Below are 18,733 nucleotides of genomic sequence, written 5' to 3'. Positions count from 1 at the left end.
AATCAATTTCCTATTTGTATAAAATCCACAGGAAGTGAAGCTTTCAGAGTTTGTTAAATTCATGATCAAAAGTTTACCCAGAGAAGAATATTACTGATTTTGTGTTTGTTGTAATAAAAGTCCACGAGTGTTGTATATTTTTCTTTCATTTATGCCATGAGCCTACTTTGTCTCATATCCCCATTGTTGCATAAATTTTAATAGATGTCCCAAAATGGCAAAATTGACCTCACGAGTATACCACACCCAGAGTGCCTTGTGTTCGCCTGACTGAGGAATCCATCTCTCTAAAAAAAATAGCCAAAGGAATACTCACGAAAGTGAGATTCAGCACCTCCAATACTGAGGTTATAACTTTATCCAAGTTAAAATCATGAATAAACCAATTACACCGAGAAGAATAAATTAATATTGCCATCAAATTAAATTACCATGTGCCACATGAATAAGAGCGATAAATCCAAGAATGCCACAAAAGTACGGATACCAAATCCAATTTAGCTACATTTGCCACATCATCGGCCCAAAGTACGATCAAATATTAAATCCCCATGCTTTGTTGAGCCCTTTCGTTGCTTAGCGCCAAATAAATTGATCACCAAAACAACTAGACCATAGGCCCTGTAAGTTAAAGAATTCACCTCTTTTCACCCTGCTAAATTAATTTCTGACTACACTTTTTGCTTCAGCACTTAATGAATCTGACAGGAGTCTACTCATTCATCACGGAATGCAAGGACCACATTAGCTGCGAGGTTACAATATGCTGGATTCTTTAAAAAAAAAAAAAAACACCACTCACTAATTACAAATCCCTAAAGCTTCGAACAAGTTAGCCTGATGTTTTAAAGTGACCATTTATCTTAGTGTACTTTTAGCTTTTCAGTCAGTCAAACACACAAGTTCAAAATATAATATACCGGGTGGTTCACCAGCCCCTTATTCTTTTCTGAGGTAGGTAACCCAACTAACGCATATATCACAGTCATTAAAAAAACATTAGTACCTGTTCCTTTATGGCCTTAGTACAACTACACTGTTTATATAAGTTTATATAATGCTCGTGAATATGGTAGAAATCATTAGTGGCAGTGTTATATCTATTATTTAAACTATAATGAATGTGTAAAACAATCACAGCTGTGAATAACACTTTCTTACATTTGGACAGGAAGTGTATATAAGGACTACAACACGCTACCTATGCACCACGGCTCTCGGTAGCTAAGGTGGCTAAATCATGCATCACTGCTATTGTATCAGCCCAGCTGTCTGGTAGTAGGTTCGATTCACAGGCTGATACATTTTTTTCTCCATAAATGCTGTTTGCAGTGACTGTAATATGACCACATGTCATTCTGGTCCATAGAATACCGAGCTCGATAGCTGCAGTGCTTAAGTGCGGCCAGTATCCAGTATTCGGAAGATAGTAGGTTCGAACCCCACTGTTGGCAGCCCTGAAAATGGTTTTCCGTGGTTTCCCATTTTCACACCAGGCAAATGCTGGGGGTGTACCTTAATTAAGGCCACGACCGCTTCCTTCCAACTTCTAGCCCTTCCCTCTCCCATCGTCGCCATAAGACCTATCTGTGTCGGTGCGACGTTAAGCAACTAGCAAAAAAGAAAAGTTCCATAGAATGAATATTTATTTGGTCCTGAAAAGGACCATTTTTATCAGATGTTAAGTAGCCAGGTTTGACTACGACATGATGGTTTGTAGGTAGGAAGTAGGATACCCTACATAATCAGTGTAACAAGTGTTCGAAATGTTGACCACCGTAGTTTATGCAGATTTCTGCATGACATTTTAAAGACATTCTAAGTGTGGCCAGTATCCAGTATTCGGGAGATAGTGGGGCTCGAACCCCACTGTCAGCATCCCTGAAGATGGTTTTCTGTGGTTTTCCATTTTCACACCAGGCAAATGAAGGGGCTGTGCCTTTCACGGTTGCTTCCTTCCCACTCCTAGTCCTTTCCTGTCCCATCGTCTCCATTAAGACCTATCTGTGTCAGTGCTACTTAAAGCAGCTTGAAAGAAGAAAAAAGACACTCTTGCACTTTGTAACATGTGAGGTGTAACAGCTTGGCACGCCTTGGTGATCAGTTGCCGAAGGTGACCAGGATCGTCAGGCTCCTGTGCATACACTACCTGCTTTAACCCTGGAACCGGCAAGCAGTTTACCTGCAAGCGGCAAGCATTTAGAAAAGTTTTGCAAGCAACTTTTAAAAATTTCATAAAAATGTTGTTTTCCAATTTATTTTTATGTATAACATGTCATTTTATTCAGAAAAGGATGAAGAATACTATAGTAGGAAATAAAGCTTACCAATTTTGTATCCTGAAGCAGTATGGGGGAAGTATCTAACACACGCTAAGAATTCCAAAATAATCCGAAAGTTCTGGACAACGTGTACGTAAAAACTAATATTATATGACAATTTTATTATATACAAAATTTTCACAATTTTATGCTGATTAAAAATATGTAGAAAGGTTTCACTACATTGAAATATTGTAAAGTAAAATAGAACTGAAATAACACAACCACATCGCACCAAAACGTGAGTCTACTTAGTCAGATTCATCCTCGCTACCTTTGGGGTGGCTCCTCTTTCTTCCTGCTTTAATAGGCCTCCAAAATGTTCTAATTTATGGAAGTACCATTTATGGACACCACAATTACATCTTGGGCACCAGAAGTGGGTGCGTGACTTTTTCCTGCAGTCGAACACACAGGGCACAACCGCAGTTTCTTCCTTGGGAGGCGTACCAGCTGATGTCCCATTTCTCCTGAAGGTCCAGGTGGAATGTTTTGAAGAGTTTCTTCATCTAAAAGACCTTCGACAATACTAATCATAAATTCCTCATGTTCAAGGGGTTCGTCGGTGTTCAAACTATAGAGTATGTAGGCATGAAAAATTACCATTACCAACAGGTTATAGAATATTTCTTTCCAGTCGAAACGTTTTAGTGACATGACTTTAGAAAAATATGGAAATATTTGCGATTTTGAAGCGCACCACTATTTTTCAATATTATTATTAGGGTTTAGACCCATATTTATAACTAGAGACATGATTTTTTTCATTTTTGATACTGTAACGTCAACCCATCTTTGCAAACAAGAATGCGGACCCATATTTCCGTAATTCGTTTTATTTCGAATAATTTCCTGTGCGTATTTATTAGTTTCACTCACTAAAAGATTCCAGATAGCATTGGAGAAAAACAAATTGAAATGTGTTAGAGGAGGACTGTTTCTCGGAGGGCGATTTCGTACACCTGCGTTTCGAACCTTGAACTTCTCTTCCACTTTTATTTTTGGCTCTGGAGGATAAACTCTTGTCCACTTCGGTTCTGTTTGTTCAAATGCATTACCGTCATTATCATTATTATCATCAGTGGCTGGTTCATTGTTTTCCACATCATCATCAATATCAGTGTCAACATCACTTAGCCTAGGCTCATATAACTCGCCACTACCTGACGAATTATTGTCAAAATCATTGTCAATTCCTTCTAAAAGTACGTCACTATCACCTTCGCCGTCCAGATCAAACAAAAATTTACGAATTTCACTACTTCCTGACAATTCACTAATTTTGCACCACGAAAGGAAATACATATCGGACAACCACAGCAAGCACAACAGAAGGACGCTCTGCAAAGAGTTCTAGTTTTTCCAAGTGTATGCCGCACACACTGTCACACTAAACTACTTCAAAATTGTGCTGTATTTATAAAGTAGAGTTTCCTCTTCAACATGATGCAAGATATGTCATAATGATGTTGAATGTCAAGGCGCTATCTCGAAATTAGTCAGCGCTGGCGTAATGCATCTCGATAGCGACTCTGCCGGTTGAGTAACAGGGAAATGAGTCGCGATCGCGACGACTGCCGGTTCCAGGGTTAAGTGATCTCACAGGAAGAAGTCAAGTGGGGTTAGATCAGGTGATCTGGTGGGCCAGTGAATGGGTCCGCCCCTTCCTATCCATTTATTTGGACATGAAGCATGAAGATAGTTCCAGACAACTACTGATCCATGAGGTGGAGGCCTGTCCTGTTGAAACCACATTCATAATCGCTCGCGGAGTGGTGCATTCTCCAGCAACTGTGGGAGTTCATTTTGAAGGAAATGAAGGTAGTATGCTCCCATTAGATGTCCGTCAAAGAAATATGGTCCGATGAGATAGTCACCCAAGATCCCACACCAGACATTTACCCCGCCCCCCTCCCCTCCTGCACTTGAAATAGGCCCTGTCTTACACAATGGGGATTATCCACGCTCCAATAGTGCATATTGTGCTTATGCACGACACCATTGTTGTGAAATTGTGGTTTGTCTGAAAACAGAACTATTGACCATAAAGGCTGCATTATTGATCACTCTGTGTAATGCCCACTGACAAAATGTTACTTTAGCATCAAAATCACGTCCAGGGAGCTGTCTGGTGTAACTGCAGATGGTATGGTGAAATTTATTGTTATGCAGTATACGCATGACTGATGACCGGCTGATGTTAGCCTGTTCTGCAAGTGGCCCTGTATTAATATGAGGATTATTATGTCAGCGTTGAAAACAGCCTCTTCATTTGGACCAGATGTTATAGGAGCATCTCTAATGGAAGTTATCCTTCCAAGCGCCCCTGTCAACCACAATCCTTGTTCAAAGTTTCGGAACATGTTGGTAGTCGTAGTAGTCTTCTATCAGGAAAACGCTTGTGATAGAGACATTGCGAATGAACTGCGTTTTGCCTTGCTTCCCCATAAATGAACAACATATCAACGTACTAGTCACTGGAATACACTGTGAGTGAATGAATATGTGCTGTGATGTGACCTCGTAGGTGTGGATTATTATTTGTGCGCGCTGGACTGGGGAGGTTGTGGATTCGAATCCCATGCTGGCAGTCCTCGGTTTCCCATTTTCACCACCAGGCAAATGCCAGGACGGTACCTTCCCAATCCTTACCCCACCCATCCTTAAGGGAAAGACACCAAATCAGAGCGAATACCTTAAAACCAATTGAAAAAAAAAAAAAAAAAAAACTGATTATTATTGTATCCCCGCTAAAATGGAGCATCTCTGTTGTTCAAAAAATTTGCCTTACGCTGGATTCGAACCACTACGCTGCCGATAGTCACACACCTTGTGTTCCAGCCCTTAACCGATTCGGCCATGAAGACAACATATGTTTTTTTTTTGTTTTTTTTTGCTAGTTGCTTTACGTCGCACCGACACAGAGAGGTCTTATGGCGACGATGGGACGGGAAAGGGCTAGGAGTGGGAAGGAAGTGGCCGTGGCCTTAATTGAGGTACAGCCCCAGCATTTGCCTGGTGTGAAAATGGGAAACCACGGAAAACCATTTTCAGGGCTGCCGACAGTGGGGTTCGAACCTACTATCTCCCAAATACTGGATACTGGCCACACTTAAGCGACTGCAGCTGTCGAGCTCGGTAACATATATGTTAATTGCTAGAGGTTTAGCACTTACTGTATGTATGGCTGTTTCACCTCGAAAGTTAATATCCGTGTTGAAGTCTTCAATGATGTTTTACAATGTTCATTTACCTTCTTTACATTACCGAATATGTGGCATATCCTATTAATTCAATCATATTACAGGTACCCGTTTCATTTCAAGGCGCAATAAATCACACGTTTGCAGTATGGTCCTTCGTATTCGGCGCAGAATTGTGCATAGTAGTTTTCCCTTTGCTAAGTCCATGGATCAATTGACAGTGATGACACTTGGGTAGCAGAGAGCCTTATCGACCATAAGGAGAAATTTCAAGTTATTTGGTGTTCATAAAACTAAATTATAAGGATCTTTAGGTTATACGCATTATTTGGGTTGCCTATCAGTGAAAAATAAGGGGCTGGTGAACCACTCGGTATATAACATTACACCTGTAAAATATACACACTATAAAACAACATTTTCAAAAACCAAGGTATAAAACTAGCCTTTAGAATGAACAACACACTGCAAAGACACATCAGTGAATGGAACTTTAAAAAAAAAAGTCTCCAAATCAGGAGTTTATGAACTCAAATGTCAAGAACCAAGCTGCAACGCCACACATATATATGCCAAACAAAACATGATTTCCACACCAGGTACAAAGAACAGAAAAATGCAACTAGATACAATCGGCATTCAGCCTTCGGAGAACACACATGATAACTCACACCATTTCACTGACAATGGCACAGATCTAAAAGCCTTACACATCGAAAATAGAAATAAATCTTTGAACATTAAAGAGGCTATCAAAATTTACATCGCAAAACAAGAAAAAGCCATTCAAACCAACCTCAATGAACACACACATTTAAATAATTCACCTCTTTTCACCCGATTAAATTAATTTCTGACTACATTTTTTTTGCTTTAGCGCTAAATGAATTCAACAGGAGTCTACTCTGACTTAAATGTCTGGAATGTGGATTAGGATATTCTTATCTATGGTAAATTTCCTGAATTTACGCAGCATCTTCGCCAACCAAGACTTTTTATAGGTTATAATTTATCACTAAAAATAAGGTCTTAAATGTTACATTTAATTCAATTCCATACTTTAATTCATCAAAATCATTAACATACATTTACTGCCTAATACACAAAAGTGCATTATAAGATGAAGAGCCCCCCTCCCTCTCCCCTCTCCATTATACAGAACCAATGCACATGCATTCCCCTCTCCATGAAACAGTTATTGCCTACAAAATTTCTTCTCACTCCCCCCCCCCACAGAGACCAAAACTGGCAATAAACAAGTGATGTCAGTCCAGACACAGTTGCTGAAGATAATGGATGACAGCATCTAAGATAAGTACAAGAAAATTTCCATAATTTACTAAAGTGACAGTTTGTTCACATTTGTTCATAGCATGACTAGTTCATAATCTATGATTACTTTAAGCAATGTAAACAATATTGTACATATATCCACATGATTTAAAGTGACTTGATAGAATATGAGGATGTTCATGTAGAACAAAACATGTCATTCTTTATTTAATAGTGTGTTTTTTGTATGATTTAGTGTTATACTGTATATTAACTCCACCATTGTCCAGTCCCTAGTCTGGAATGGGAAAGGAGGAGGGTTAGCTGGCTTGGCAACCAGCTGTAAAAACTGCTAATGCCGAGTGTCGAGCAGCGGTAAATAACTCAAACCCCCATAGAGGCCAACGGCCTCGGGCGGATGAGCCCCTTTGGGTGGGGTGATGGTCCCCTCAGTGTAGGAAATGACACTGGAACCCATCATCTTTGTTTTAGGCCCAACGACAGTACGGACGGAAGAAGAAGTCATGGTACTAGAACCTGCACGTCGCATTTCATATGTGCCGCAGGGTATAGTTCCGAGAACATAGTGTGTGGGTCACTTCCTTGCAAGCTGCGATCCACCTTAAACAAGATACCGCTTGGGGCACTTTTTCCTGCTGTCACGCCCTTCAACTCAAGTCCAACGGCGATGGGATAAGGATGGTGGAGGTAGGTTTTCGGGTTGCTTGAAACTGGAAGCCTTTAGTTCGGACCTGCACATTGGCAGCAGATATGTGATGGTCATCTTTCTGAGACCCCGTGACTATTCAGGAATTTGGTCCTGCATCTGTGTTTGGGCAGGCCTATTTAGGATCACTGCTGCCCATCCTGAATGGGGAAGGCCCTAGAAAATTTGGGCTAAACATCGGTAGTCACACTTTCAGCTGGCTGGGAGGCCGCACCCAGCGGGTCACCCCTTATGGGATTGAAAAACGAAGATTACCAAAACTTTGAATATAGGAACCTGGAATGTTTGAACCCTACTTGATTTGAAAGACAATAACAGACCTGAGAGAAGAACAGCGCTTGTCACCCATGAGCTTCGACGAATGAACATTGAAACCAAACTGTCCAGCGAAGGTAAACTTACAGAGTTCAGCTCAGGTTACACAATCTTCTGGAAGGGAAAAGATGAGAGAGAACACCGCGTTCATGGTGTTAAATTCACTGTAAAGACCACATTGGTGAATGATTATCAAACTGTCAGCGAAAGAATTATGACTCTCCAAATTCCAGTCTCTGGAGCTAAATCCATGACCCTCATCTCTGCATATGCTCCCACCTTGGATGCTGATGTAGAAGCTAAAGACCAATTCTACAACCTGCTGAGCGCTACCATCACCGAAGTACCACCAAGAGACAAGCTCTTACTACTTGGTTATTTTAATGCCAGAGTTTGTAAAGATCACCAATTATGGAGCAATGTGATGGGAAAACATGGACTTGGCAACTGTAATGCCAATGGTCTGCTGCTCCTTGGTTTATGTGCTGAACATGAACTCTTCATTACCAATACTCAGTTCCGCCTGCCTAATCGCTACAAGACCTTTTGGATGCATCCTCACTCAGAGCACTCACACATCCTTGACTGGGATGCATCCTCGCTCAGAGCACTGGCACATCCTTGACTATGTCATCACCAGGCAATGTGATAAAAAAAAAGATGTCCTTGTTACAAGGACCGCAAAAAATGTTGACGATTGCTGGACAGATCATAAGCTCCTTTTTTGCCGGTTGAGAATCCCACACAAACTGGCTAGTCATCCAGTCAGCAGTGATAGTACAAATCAGGAGTGGGTCATACTTCAGAAGTCCATCACTGTGTCAGCTGAGGAAACAACTGATTTTGTGAGGAAAAAAAGACAAGGCTGGCTTGATGAAAATAATGAAGAAGTGTCTGAAGTGTCTGATCAATGCCTAATGGGAAGCCCATCTATCCTATCTACAAGATCCGTCTTCCAATGTGAAGAAATCACATTTCTAGGAAATTAAAGAAAAATGTCAGGCACAAATTAGGGAAATCAAGAATAACTGGTGGCAACAAAAATCTGAAGAACTGCAATGACTATCTGATGCCCAAATGACCTGAAGAACTTCTATGCTGGCATAAAGGAGATATATGGTCCAATTCGATCTTCATCGGAGTTATTGAAGACTGCTGACAACTCCATCATTTTAACTGATAATGGAGAAATTTTAGTGTGTTGGAAGGAACATTTCTCTGCGCTTCTAAATCATGCCTCCAATATTGCTGAGGACTTTCTTCATAATGTCCCTCAGCAGCCCCAACAACCATGGATGGCAGTTCCACCTACATACAGAGATTTCATCAAAGCACTCAATCAATTAAAACCAAGAAAGGCTCCTGTTCCTGATAACATCCCTTTGAAACTGATACAAAATAGAGGTATACCCCTGAAGACTACACTTTTCACACTCATCCTCTTGATTTGGGAAACTCGAGAAGTACCTGACGACTTGAAGAATGCTACCATCATCACTATATTCAAGAAAGGCAATCGTAGTGTACGTGGGAACTACCGTGGTATATTGCTTTTTTCAACTGCAGGTAACATTCTCGCAAGAATTCTATTAAACTGGCTCCAAGTTATCTTAGAGAGGATTTTGCCTGAGTCTCAATGTGGTTTCCGAACCTCCAGAGGCACAACTGATGTGATCTTCTGTGCTAGACAACTCCAGGAAAAATGCAGAGAGCAACAGCAGCCTCTGTATTTAGTTTTCTATGGTCTGGAAAAAGCCTATGATTCAGTACCAAGATCTGCTATGTGGAATGTATTGAGACATTTTGGATGTCCTGAACATTATGTGGAATTGGTTCAAGCTCTTCATGATGGCATGTCTGCACAGATTCTTCATGGTAACACAGTATCAGATTCATTCCCAATCACTCATGGATTGAAACAAGGCTGTGTGCTTGCTCCTACACTCTTTGCACTGTACATGGCCACCATGCTGCATGAATCATCTGCAAACAACTTAGGCATGGAGATTAAATTTTATTTTGATGGAGGCCTTTTCAATCTGGCAAGACTTTGCTCACAAAGACGTACTCTGGTTACCCGGGTGACAGAACTGCAGTATGCCGATGACACCGCATGTCCTGCCCTAACACCTGCAGATCTACAACAGTCAGTCAACTGCTTTAAAACTGCATGCGATCACTTTGGTCTTGCCATTAATGTGAAAGAAAAAAAAAGGTACTTGCACAGCCTGCCCCAGGATGAACTCTTCCTGAGTTCAGTATCTCCATCTTAGATACAACACTGGAGCAGGTTGATCACTTTTCATATCTTGGAAGCATCTTGTCTAAACGGTGTACCTGCGAACAAGATGTTGATAAAAGAATTGGGGCTGCTCATGCAGCATTCGGACGGTTAATGCACAGAGTCTTCATGAATAATGACCTAAAACTGCATATCAAACTCATGGTGACCAAAGCTGTTGTAATTTCTACGCTTCTGTATGGCTGTGAAACTTGGACACTCTCTTGCCGTGATATCAAAAAACATGAGCACTTCCACCAACAAAAACTGAGATACAGTACATCTTGAATATTAATTGGGAGGACTATGTGACCAACACTGCAGTTCTCAACAAAGTGCAGTTAAATAGCATTGAGGCAACAATCATCGCTCATCAACTGAGATGGTTAGGCTATGTTCACCGCATGAGTGATACCAGGCGTCCCTGCCAAATTCTTTATGATGAACTTTGCTCTGGCGGTAGACCTCGTGGAGACCCTATTAAGCGTTCTAAGGACCAGCTGAAACACATCATGAAGACAACTGGTATAAATATACAAAGATGGGAGGAATGTGCTGTGGACCGTTCACTGTGGCGGAATACTACATCCACCGCTGTCAACTTGTTTGAAAGAGAACACCGCAGACATCAAGAGGCCAAGCGACAAGCAAGAAAGCTTCATCAATTACAACCCCACCCCCCTCCATCCACTCAATGTGATTTGTGTGGGCGTATGTTTTATGGCAAGATTGGTCTGTTCAGTCATTGCAAACACATGCATAAACTGAGTTGAACCACTCACTTTATGCAGGAAGAAGTTATATATACTCGGATAGAGTTACAGCCGACGATGGTACTGTACATTGTATTTAACCAAGGCACAAGTGTCATGCACCCGCACGACAGTTCTGCAGTGAGATTTGCAGAACCCCAAAAATTTATGCAACTTACTGGCATAACTGTACTGGGGCAAGATTACACTTGCGCCTTGTTCAAATAAGTTTGCATTCTAACCTATTTGTGCCTATAATTACTATCTTTAGTCATTACTGTGTGTTATGTACACAAGATCTAGGTTCAAGCAATCACGTGCAGTTGTGTGCAGGATATGATCTTGGATAGAAGAGTTAATTTTTTGTGATAAGACCTATTGGGTACCATGATTACTTTAATTGTTTTTTTTTTTGGAACTGTTTATTTTAAAGTTCCAAACCTTCAATGAACTTTTAAGTATGACTTAAAATTAAGTCAATGTTACCTTACAAACAAAGAAACCCCATGGTGCTACAGCACTGATAAGCTTCAGCCTGCTAAGTGACCACTACTAGGCCCGAGCAAGAGAGAAAGAAAACTCACAGATTCCACAATACATGTATTATTATTATTATTGTGGTAAAGTTTACCATGCATTTACTTCTCTCTTCTGATTTTCTTGCATACAAAGAACACTTAATTTAGTACTCATAGTATTAAAAGTCAGTTGATAATGTTTATAATATATTTAAAGGTTTCCACGAAGTACAGTCTCATCTCAAGACTTTATTTACAATACTTTCAGAATATACTGTCAAGGAGATATTAACAGATACAGTTTTCCAGTTTTGGTTCGACTGAATCCTTAATACAGAGATCATTAACAACACAATAAGACAAAAGGGACTAATATATGAAACAGAAGGACATAGCAACTTCAGCAACAACATGTTTTTTTTTTCCAAATCAAAAATTAATTTTTCCAGTAGAAGAAATCACTTACTTTTTGTCTGTTACCAGCAGAGATCGAGCTTTTGTAATTCTGGAAGTAGATCTCTTCTCTCCTTCCTTAACACGCAGTAATGGATCAACCGGCACATCAAGAGCAGATTTCTTCACAGAAACCTACAGATGAATAAAATATAAGCAGTTATCATTTGGTTCTACAATTGCATCAGGTGCCTAGGAACTTGGAAAAGAAAAAAGATATATATATACATCAACCAAGCAATTTCCTGCAATAAGAGTACAAAATCTAGAGAAAAGCCTCAGATACTATACACACTGACAGTACAAAGATTAAACCTTCTTTGAGGACAAAGCTACAGCTAATGTGTAATAGGCATTGTTCTTTTAAGGATTAATGCTACTCTAAACAATAAAAGACAAATTCAAGGATAATCTGATGGAGTAGGTAGCAAGAGAACAAGTTTAAACATGTAACTGCATTACTCTAAATAATCTATAATAAAAACAAAAATATTCAACAATCAGTATGACCAAATAAAATTTACAAACATGAGAAACCAGTTGTTAATAGCATAATAAAATGACAGGAATTTTCTGTAGTACCTCGAACATTGACTGGTGGCTGCTGCAAGATGGATGGTGTGTGAGTTACATTCAGTGAATATAACAAAATACCTTTGAGGAGGTAAATTCACAGGTCTTACAGAGACTTTGTACACATTCAAGTCATAATAATACAACAAAATTGTTTCACATTTCCATATTGAACACTCCCACTCTTTCTAAACTTACTCACTTGAATGCACAATTTGGTAAAAAGAAAAGGAGGTCTATATTAAAGATATCCTAAAATCTCATCTAGAGGTAAATAATAATACAGTGCCCAGAAAAAGTCTTGCATATTATGATTTCACATGCTATGTCATGGTACTTCAAACATGTTTACAGTATACACTGAAGGCCAATGTCCAAGACAGATAGCAATAGTAAACCTCCAGTAACCATTTGTTACTTCCTGAACAAATATCTATTTGTCTAATAGGAGGTATCATAAATTATGATTTTCATTTCTGTGTTGATGTATAACTTATATAATAGGAATTATTTGAGGGATGTTCCACCATTCAACAAAATTCATATTATTTATTAAGTGAAAACTGATTTTGATTCCCTTGGAATCATCATCAGTTCACAGTAAATAAACAAATAAATTAACCCTTTATAGGGCAAAAGACTGGGGGTATGAAAAAAATATATTTTATTGTTAATTTGTACATGAAATATATGTATGACTAGGGATGTACAACTAGTTTATGGATTTACACCTTATTTCATAAAATATGGGGTGGGAAATTATTATCCTACTGACCGTTCCAGATAGGTAATGTTTGTGTGTGGGCAGTGGGATAATAATTTCCCACTTAAAGATATTTATGATAATGCGCTCATTACGTATTAATTACTTTATTGACATCAACATAATACAATAACATAGCCCATGGAATAAAAAATGATAATGAAATCTCTCAAACCTAATTTAGTTTGGATGTAGAAAACTTTGAAAATACTGTTTATGATTTGTGATATGGTTCAAAGCATGATTTACATAACGCAACATGTTACTGCGTTCCTCCTCCTGCTCGGTACTACACTGTGCACAGCGACGATATGCTTTTATGAGCTCAAGCTGCCGATATCTGATAATCTCACCGTATTTTCGTTCATTGCTTGTCCATCAGACCTGTTTGTCCACCTTCTACGCCCGTTCGCTGGAGAATAACCAGGGCGTTTCTTGCTCGAAAATGACCGTATCAGTTCATTTACTAGTTGTGACCTAAACTTCAGGTGTGACGTACCTTTTGTTTTCTTCTCTTTCATTTCTGCTTTGTACACTATGTATGAATTGACAATCATACTGTCCAGGAAGTAATAAAAATCTTGAGCTGCTATCTTCTACACTTCTTGACCTGCCAATAAAAGATAACATGAACCTATAAGACACTATGTATAGGAATTCCAAGCATAATACGTTGTGTGGGTTGACCATTGTTTTTGCTTACCAGAGTTCCTGGACACGGCCTTCACCATCAGAGCCTCCACCTTCTTCCGAGTCCACAGCTTGTTCTTCGGATATTTCATCCAGCCAGACTTCAATCTTTGCTTCCATGTTCAGAGCAGTAGTAATCAGCCTACTACAATTAGTTCCAAAATAATACTGTATAAAATTATTATTATTATTATTATTATTATTATTATTATTATTATTATTATTATTATTACCGAGCTACTATTAGAGGAAACATGCTTTACTTATGTTTACGATTTCAAGCTACTTATTAGGAGAACTAAATAGCACAAATATAGTCCAACCAAAATTAGGACTTGAGCTTACATAAAACCCAAGTACTGACTAAGTGCAAATGACTATAACATCTTTGTCTGTCGTCATATGGGGAAGCTTAAAACAGTTTTAGAATATCGAATTGTAGTAAGTTTGAAAAATATATGAATAATTTTGAAATAGCATCTTACTAAGTTGCAGAGAAACTCTGAAATTACCATTGATTCTGTTATTTGTATTCTGATTGATACAATGGATGGATCATTATTATATCTGTGGCAAAATAGATTTTCTCCTTGAATAAAACATGATAAACTGCATCTCCGAAGTATATACTAACCTTTAGAAGTATTCTGTCTTCAGTATTCCACACCTTCTTACTATAAACATCGTTTCATTGCATCTCAACACAATGAGACTGCCACTGCACGCGCGCTAGGAACCACTGGGATATATACTTCCCACCTAGTGATCTAGGTGGTAGTAGCGATCAGGTTATTAAGTTTGAAATGAAACTGTGCAGCCCTTTTACACTGGCAAGTGGAACTGCATGTTCTGAAACAGCCGGAAAGATAATCTCCCTAAAACCGTTACATATATACGAGGTGGGAAGATAATATCCCAAAGACCTATAAAGAGTTAAAAGATCTTAACAACAATCAAAATGAAATCTCCCTTTAAATATACAGTGACCACTCTGGGACGCAGGTAATTTGATAACATTAACCGATTGACAATAGCAGCCAAAAAATTGATAGGTAGCCTACAGGACCTAGGACCTAGGGAAGGTTTTCATTCCCATCCCCGGAGGGGAGGGGCAGGCCACCTAGAAGGTAATGCCTTCTCTCTGGGCAGGTAGCCTACAGTATTTATTCATAACCTACATGCACTACTATGAAACACTGATTCATAACCTACATGCACTACAATGAAACGGATACCAGTACACAGCACTGCAATACAGTTAACTGTTTTCAGCTATGTAAAATAGTCTCTAATTGTTGTTTGCTTCTGGTTGTCACTCAAAAGTCCATTAATTAATCTTTCATATTCATAATGTGTTGGAAGTCCAATGACTTATGCTGAACACCTCATCACAAGATATCTAGCGCCTGTCACATTTCAGCATTCGTTGGTGTTCGGGAAGTTTCGGCAACATCGTCATCATCAGTATCACTATCTTCTGCTCCGTGTTCTTCACCTCTCATATCTAATTCTGCGGAAGTAAATGCCTCACATATGTCGTCTTCTGTCTGTTTTGCATCAGTAATGATGCCCTCATCTATGTTCATCTATTACTGAAATTCATCTTCCGTTAAGCCTGTTGGACAAAGTTCAATATTCTCCTCTACTTCTGGTAACTCTCTTAAAAATCCCCCATGTCCAAAACAGTTCCTTATTGTATGTGCTGAGACAACATCCCATGACATGGCTAGAAGATGCAGGGCATCGAGAAGGCTGGCTGTTTTGGCAAGGACGTTGGCGCTAGTTTTATGTGAGTCCTCTGTTTTCTTTTTTTTTTTTTTGCTAGTTGCTTTACGTCGCACCGACACAGATAGGTCTTATGGCGACGATGGGACAGGGAAGGGCTAGGAGTGGGAAGGAGGCGGCCGTGGCCTTAATTAAGGTACAGCCCCAGCATTTGCCTGGTGTGAAAATGGGAAACCACAGAAAACCATTTTCAGGGCTGCCGACAGTGGGGTTCGAACCTACTATCTCCCGAATACTGGACACTGGCCGCACTTAAGCGACTGTAGCTATCAAGCTCGGTCCTCTGTTTTCTAAGATTCTTGTGTGCATTTCATGGCGATAATATGCTTTCATGGTGTGAATGATCCCTTGATTGCATGGCTGAATTAATAAAGTCATATTCGCCGGTAAGAAAACCACATTGATGTTCTTCAGCCCACAATTCACAAAGTGCGCTGCACAGTTGTCAACCACCTAAATTATTTCACGGTCAAGCCTATTATCCCACATCAGTAGCCATCAGGGCAGTCATCCATGCATTAAAGTTGGAATGATAGTCCACTGGACTAGTTCATTGAGAGATCATTAGGGAAAACTTCAATACACACGAGATGCCAAATGGGTCATGGCATTGCCTGCATGGCAATTTTTAAGATCTATTACACTTTTCCCAATCACTAACAGTCTTTTCTTTATAGCAGACATACTCACACAGCATAACTGTTATGATATAGATGTTGATTCCCATAGGGAACCTAGAATATTTGTCCTGATGGCCAGGCAGGCATCTATTTTTGGAAATGAGACATAGCTCTCATAGTGCACTGGCACTGCTGGTGGCTTCAAGTAGCCTATGCAGTGGCCTCCACGGTATGCACTAGCCTTGCGTCTTGGGTGGTGTGCTAAGTCCCAACTGATGAGCCTAACTTAGCACACGAGGGCGAAACACAGGCAACCAAGAATGAGTTAGCTGGAAAATTTATAATGTCCAATAACGGACCATTATATTGGTATTAGCATAACTGTTACTCGTTCCTTGGAGGTTTTACAGCCTTTAGGACTTTCATTTTTGAACAAGTGTGTTCAGGCAAGGCGCGATACTACAGTGCAGTCTCATCAGCATTATGCAAACACTCGTGAGGGAATTCAGAAGCAATTTTAGGCCACTCTTCTATCCACCTCCCAGCAGGGACAGAATCAGCGTCCTTCTGCTCACCATGCATCCGTTTGTACATTAGATTTTCTCGTTTCTTCCAAGACAGGCGCCATGTAAAAAAGGGTTTTTAAAAGTTCAGAGTGTTTTCTTTGTATGCACTCTACTCGCATACTTCAGAACAAAATCCTTGAAAACAAATGTGATAACATAAACCGAATTCATGATCACAATAAATGGAAATTTTTTCAATGTGTCAGTATTTGTCCGTACGGGACTTCATAAAGGTGATTATATAATTCAGTTGATAACATTATCCGTGATTACAATAAATGGCGTCTACTGTTTTTACAATGGTTGACATGGGTTATGCGACATAAAACACATTAGTATTTACAGAACGTCGTGGGATCCAGGTCACAGATGACTGCAGTGCGTTTGTACAAAGTTGAACAGAGCTTTAAGATAATGCATAAAAACTTAAGTTGAGGAATACTGTGAGGTTCTGATTTGTTACTGTGGATATAAGAAACATATGTTAAAATGTTCAAATATTTGTAGTTGAATCGTCAATGGAGCATGTATCACACTTGACGATCTTGTAAAGTGTCTATGTTAATACAATTTGCAGTTAAAACGATTAGCTGAGGAGTTGGGGGAACATTCTTCGTTGTTTTGTAACATCTGCTTGGTTGTTGAAACTGTCACTGTTATTGTTGTTGAAATAAAAGTTGAATGATGGTATGGCCGAACACACACATCAGTTCTCATTTTTTTCTTTCTTCTCCTTCCTCAGACATCCACCGTTTACGATAGTGTGCCATACAACCAAGGCCATACCATCATTCAACTTTTACTTCAACAACAATAACAGCAATAGTTTCAACAATCAAGCAGATGTTACAAAACAATGAAGGAAGTTCCCCCAACTCCTCAGCTAATCATTTTAACTGCACATTGTATTAACATAGACACTTTATAGAAGATCGTCAAGTTTGATTTCTTGTTTTTACCCTCCATCGACAATTCAACTACGAATATTTGAACATTTTAACATATGTTTCTTATATCAATAGTAACAAATCAGAACCTCACAGTATTCCTCAACTTCAAGTTTTTATGCATTATCTTAAAGCTCTGTTCAACATTGTACAAACGCACTGCAGTCATCTATGACCTGGATCACAGGACGTTATGTAAATATTAATGTGTTTTATGTCTTTCATGCAGTCTTGACTCAAGGAGTTCTAATTTATCCTTTGTCAGTCCCAGATCACGGACTAAATCATTTAGATCTAGCTGAGTGAACAGAAGAGGGCCCTCATCTGTGCGTACTTCAAATTCAGTATCATCCGTCTCTGCACGGTATCTGTGTTGTCACTGTCGTCCATATCTGATGTCTGCAGAGAGTGTAGTTTAGCTATATCCCGGCTATGTGGAACAGGACAAATCGCTGAGTGAATGTTGTTCTGATACTCAACTCTTCTTGTTTTTCTTATTGAAACCTGTAACCTTACAAGAGCAGAAGTATTAGTCGTTGGTATGATTCTGTTGTTCCCCTCAAACCAAAGGGATACCAAATGGTAATGACTTCTTGTTTACTGCCACCCACCATCGTAAATCTTCTACACATACAACACACACGAGCTGTGGAGCCCATGCTTTATTGACGTCGCCCAGCTTCACTCTGAAATACGCATCATAGACCTTTCTCACGAAGGCAGTAATGTTTCTTCGGTCTTTTCTCAACACAAGTTCACCACAAATATAACGTTCTATAAATATTAATGTGTTTTATGTCATATAACCCATGTCAATCATTGTAAATATATTTAAAGGCAGATTTCATGTTGATTGTTGTTAAGATCCCTTGATTTATTTATTTAGTGTGAACTGATGATGATTCCAAGGGTTTTCACTTAATAAATATTATGTTTATCATACCTGC

At 39.4% G+C, this 18,733-nt stretch overlaps 1 protein-coding gene across 7 annotated transcripts in view; it reads right to left on the bottom strand.

The window, feature by feature from the left end:
- The window catches only part of LOC136864304 (rho GTPase-activating protein 12), a 417,475-nt gene that overhangs the window by 111,151 nt on the left and 287,591 nt on the right, over positions 1–18,733 (bottom strand). For all 7 annotated transcript variants that reach the window (XM_067141113.2, XM_067141110.2, XM_067141116.2 and 4 more), the window contains one exon: positions 11,856–11,977. In XM_067141113.2, the coding sequence (XP_066997214.2) occupies positions 11,856–11,977 (122 nt within the window). The remainder of the gene's footprint in view (positions 1–11,855; positions 11,978–18,733) is intronic.

This window comes from Anabrus simplex, chromosome 2 (genome assembly GCF_040414725.1).
Source record: "Anabrus simplex isolate iqAnaSimp1 chromosome 2, ASM4041472v1, whole genome shotgun sequence".
In the NCBI taxonomy this organism is placed as follows: Eukaryota; Metazoa; Arthropoda; class Insecta; order Orthoptera; family Tettigoniidae; genus Anabrus; species Anabrus simplex.
Note: the sequence above shows the minus strand (reverse complement) of the source record. Positions and strands in the feature narration are given on the sequence as shown.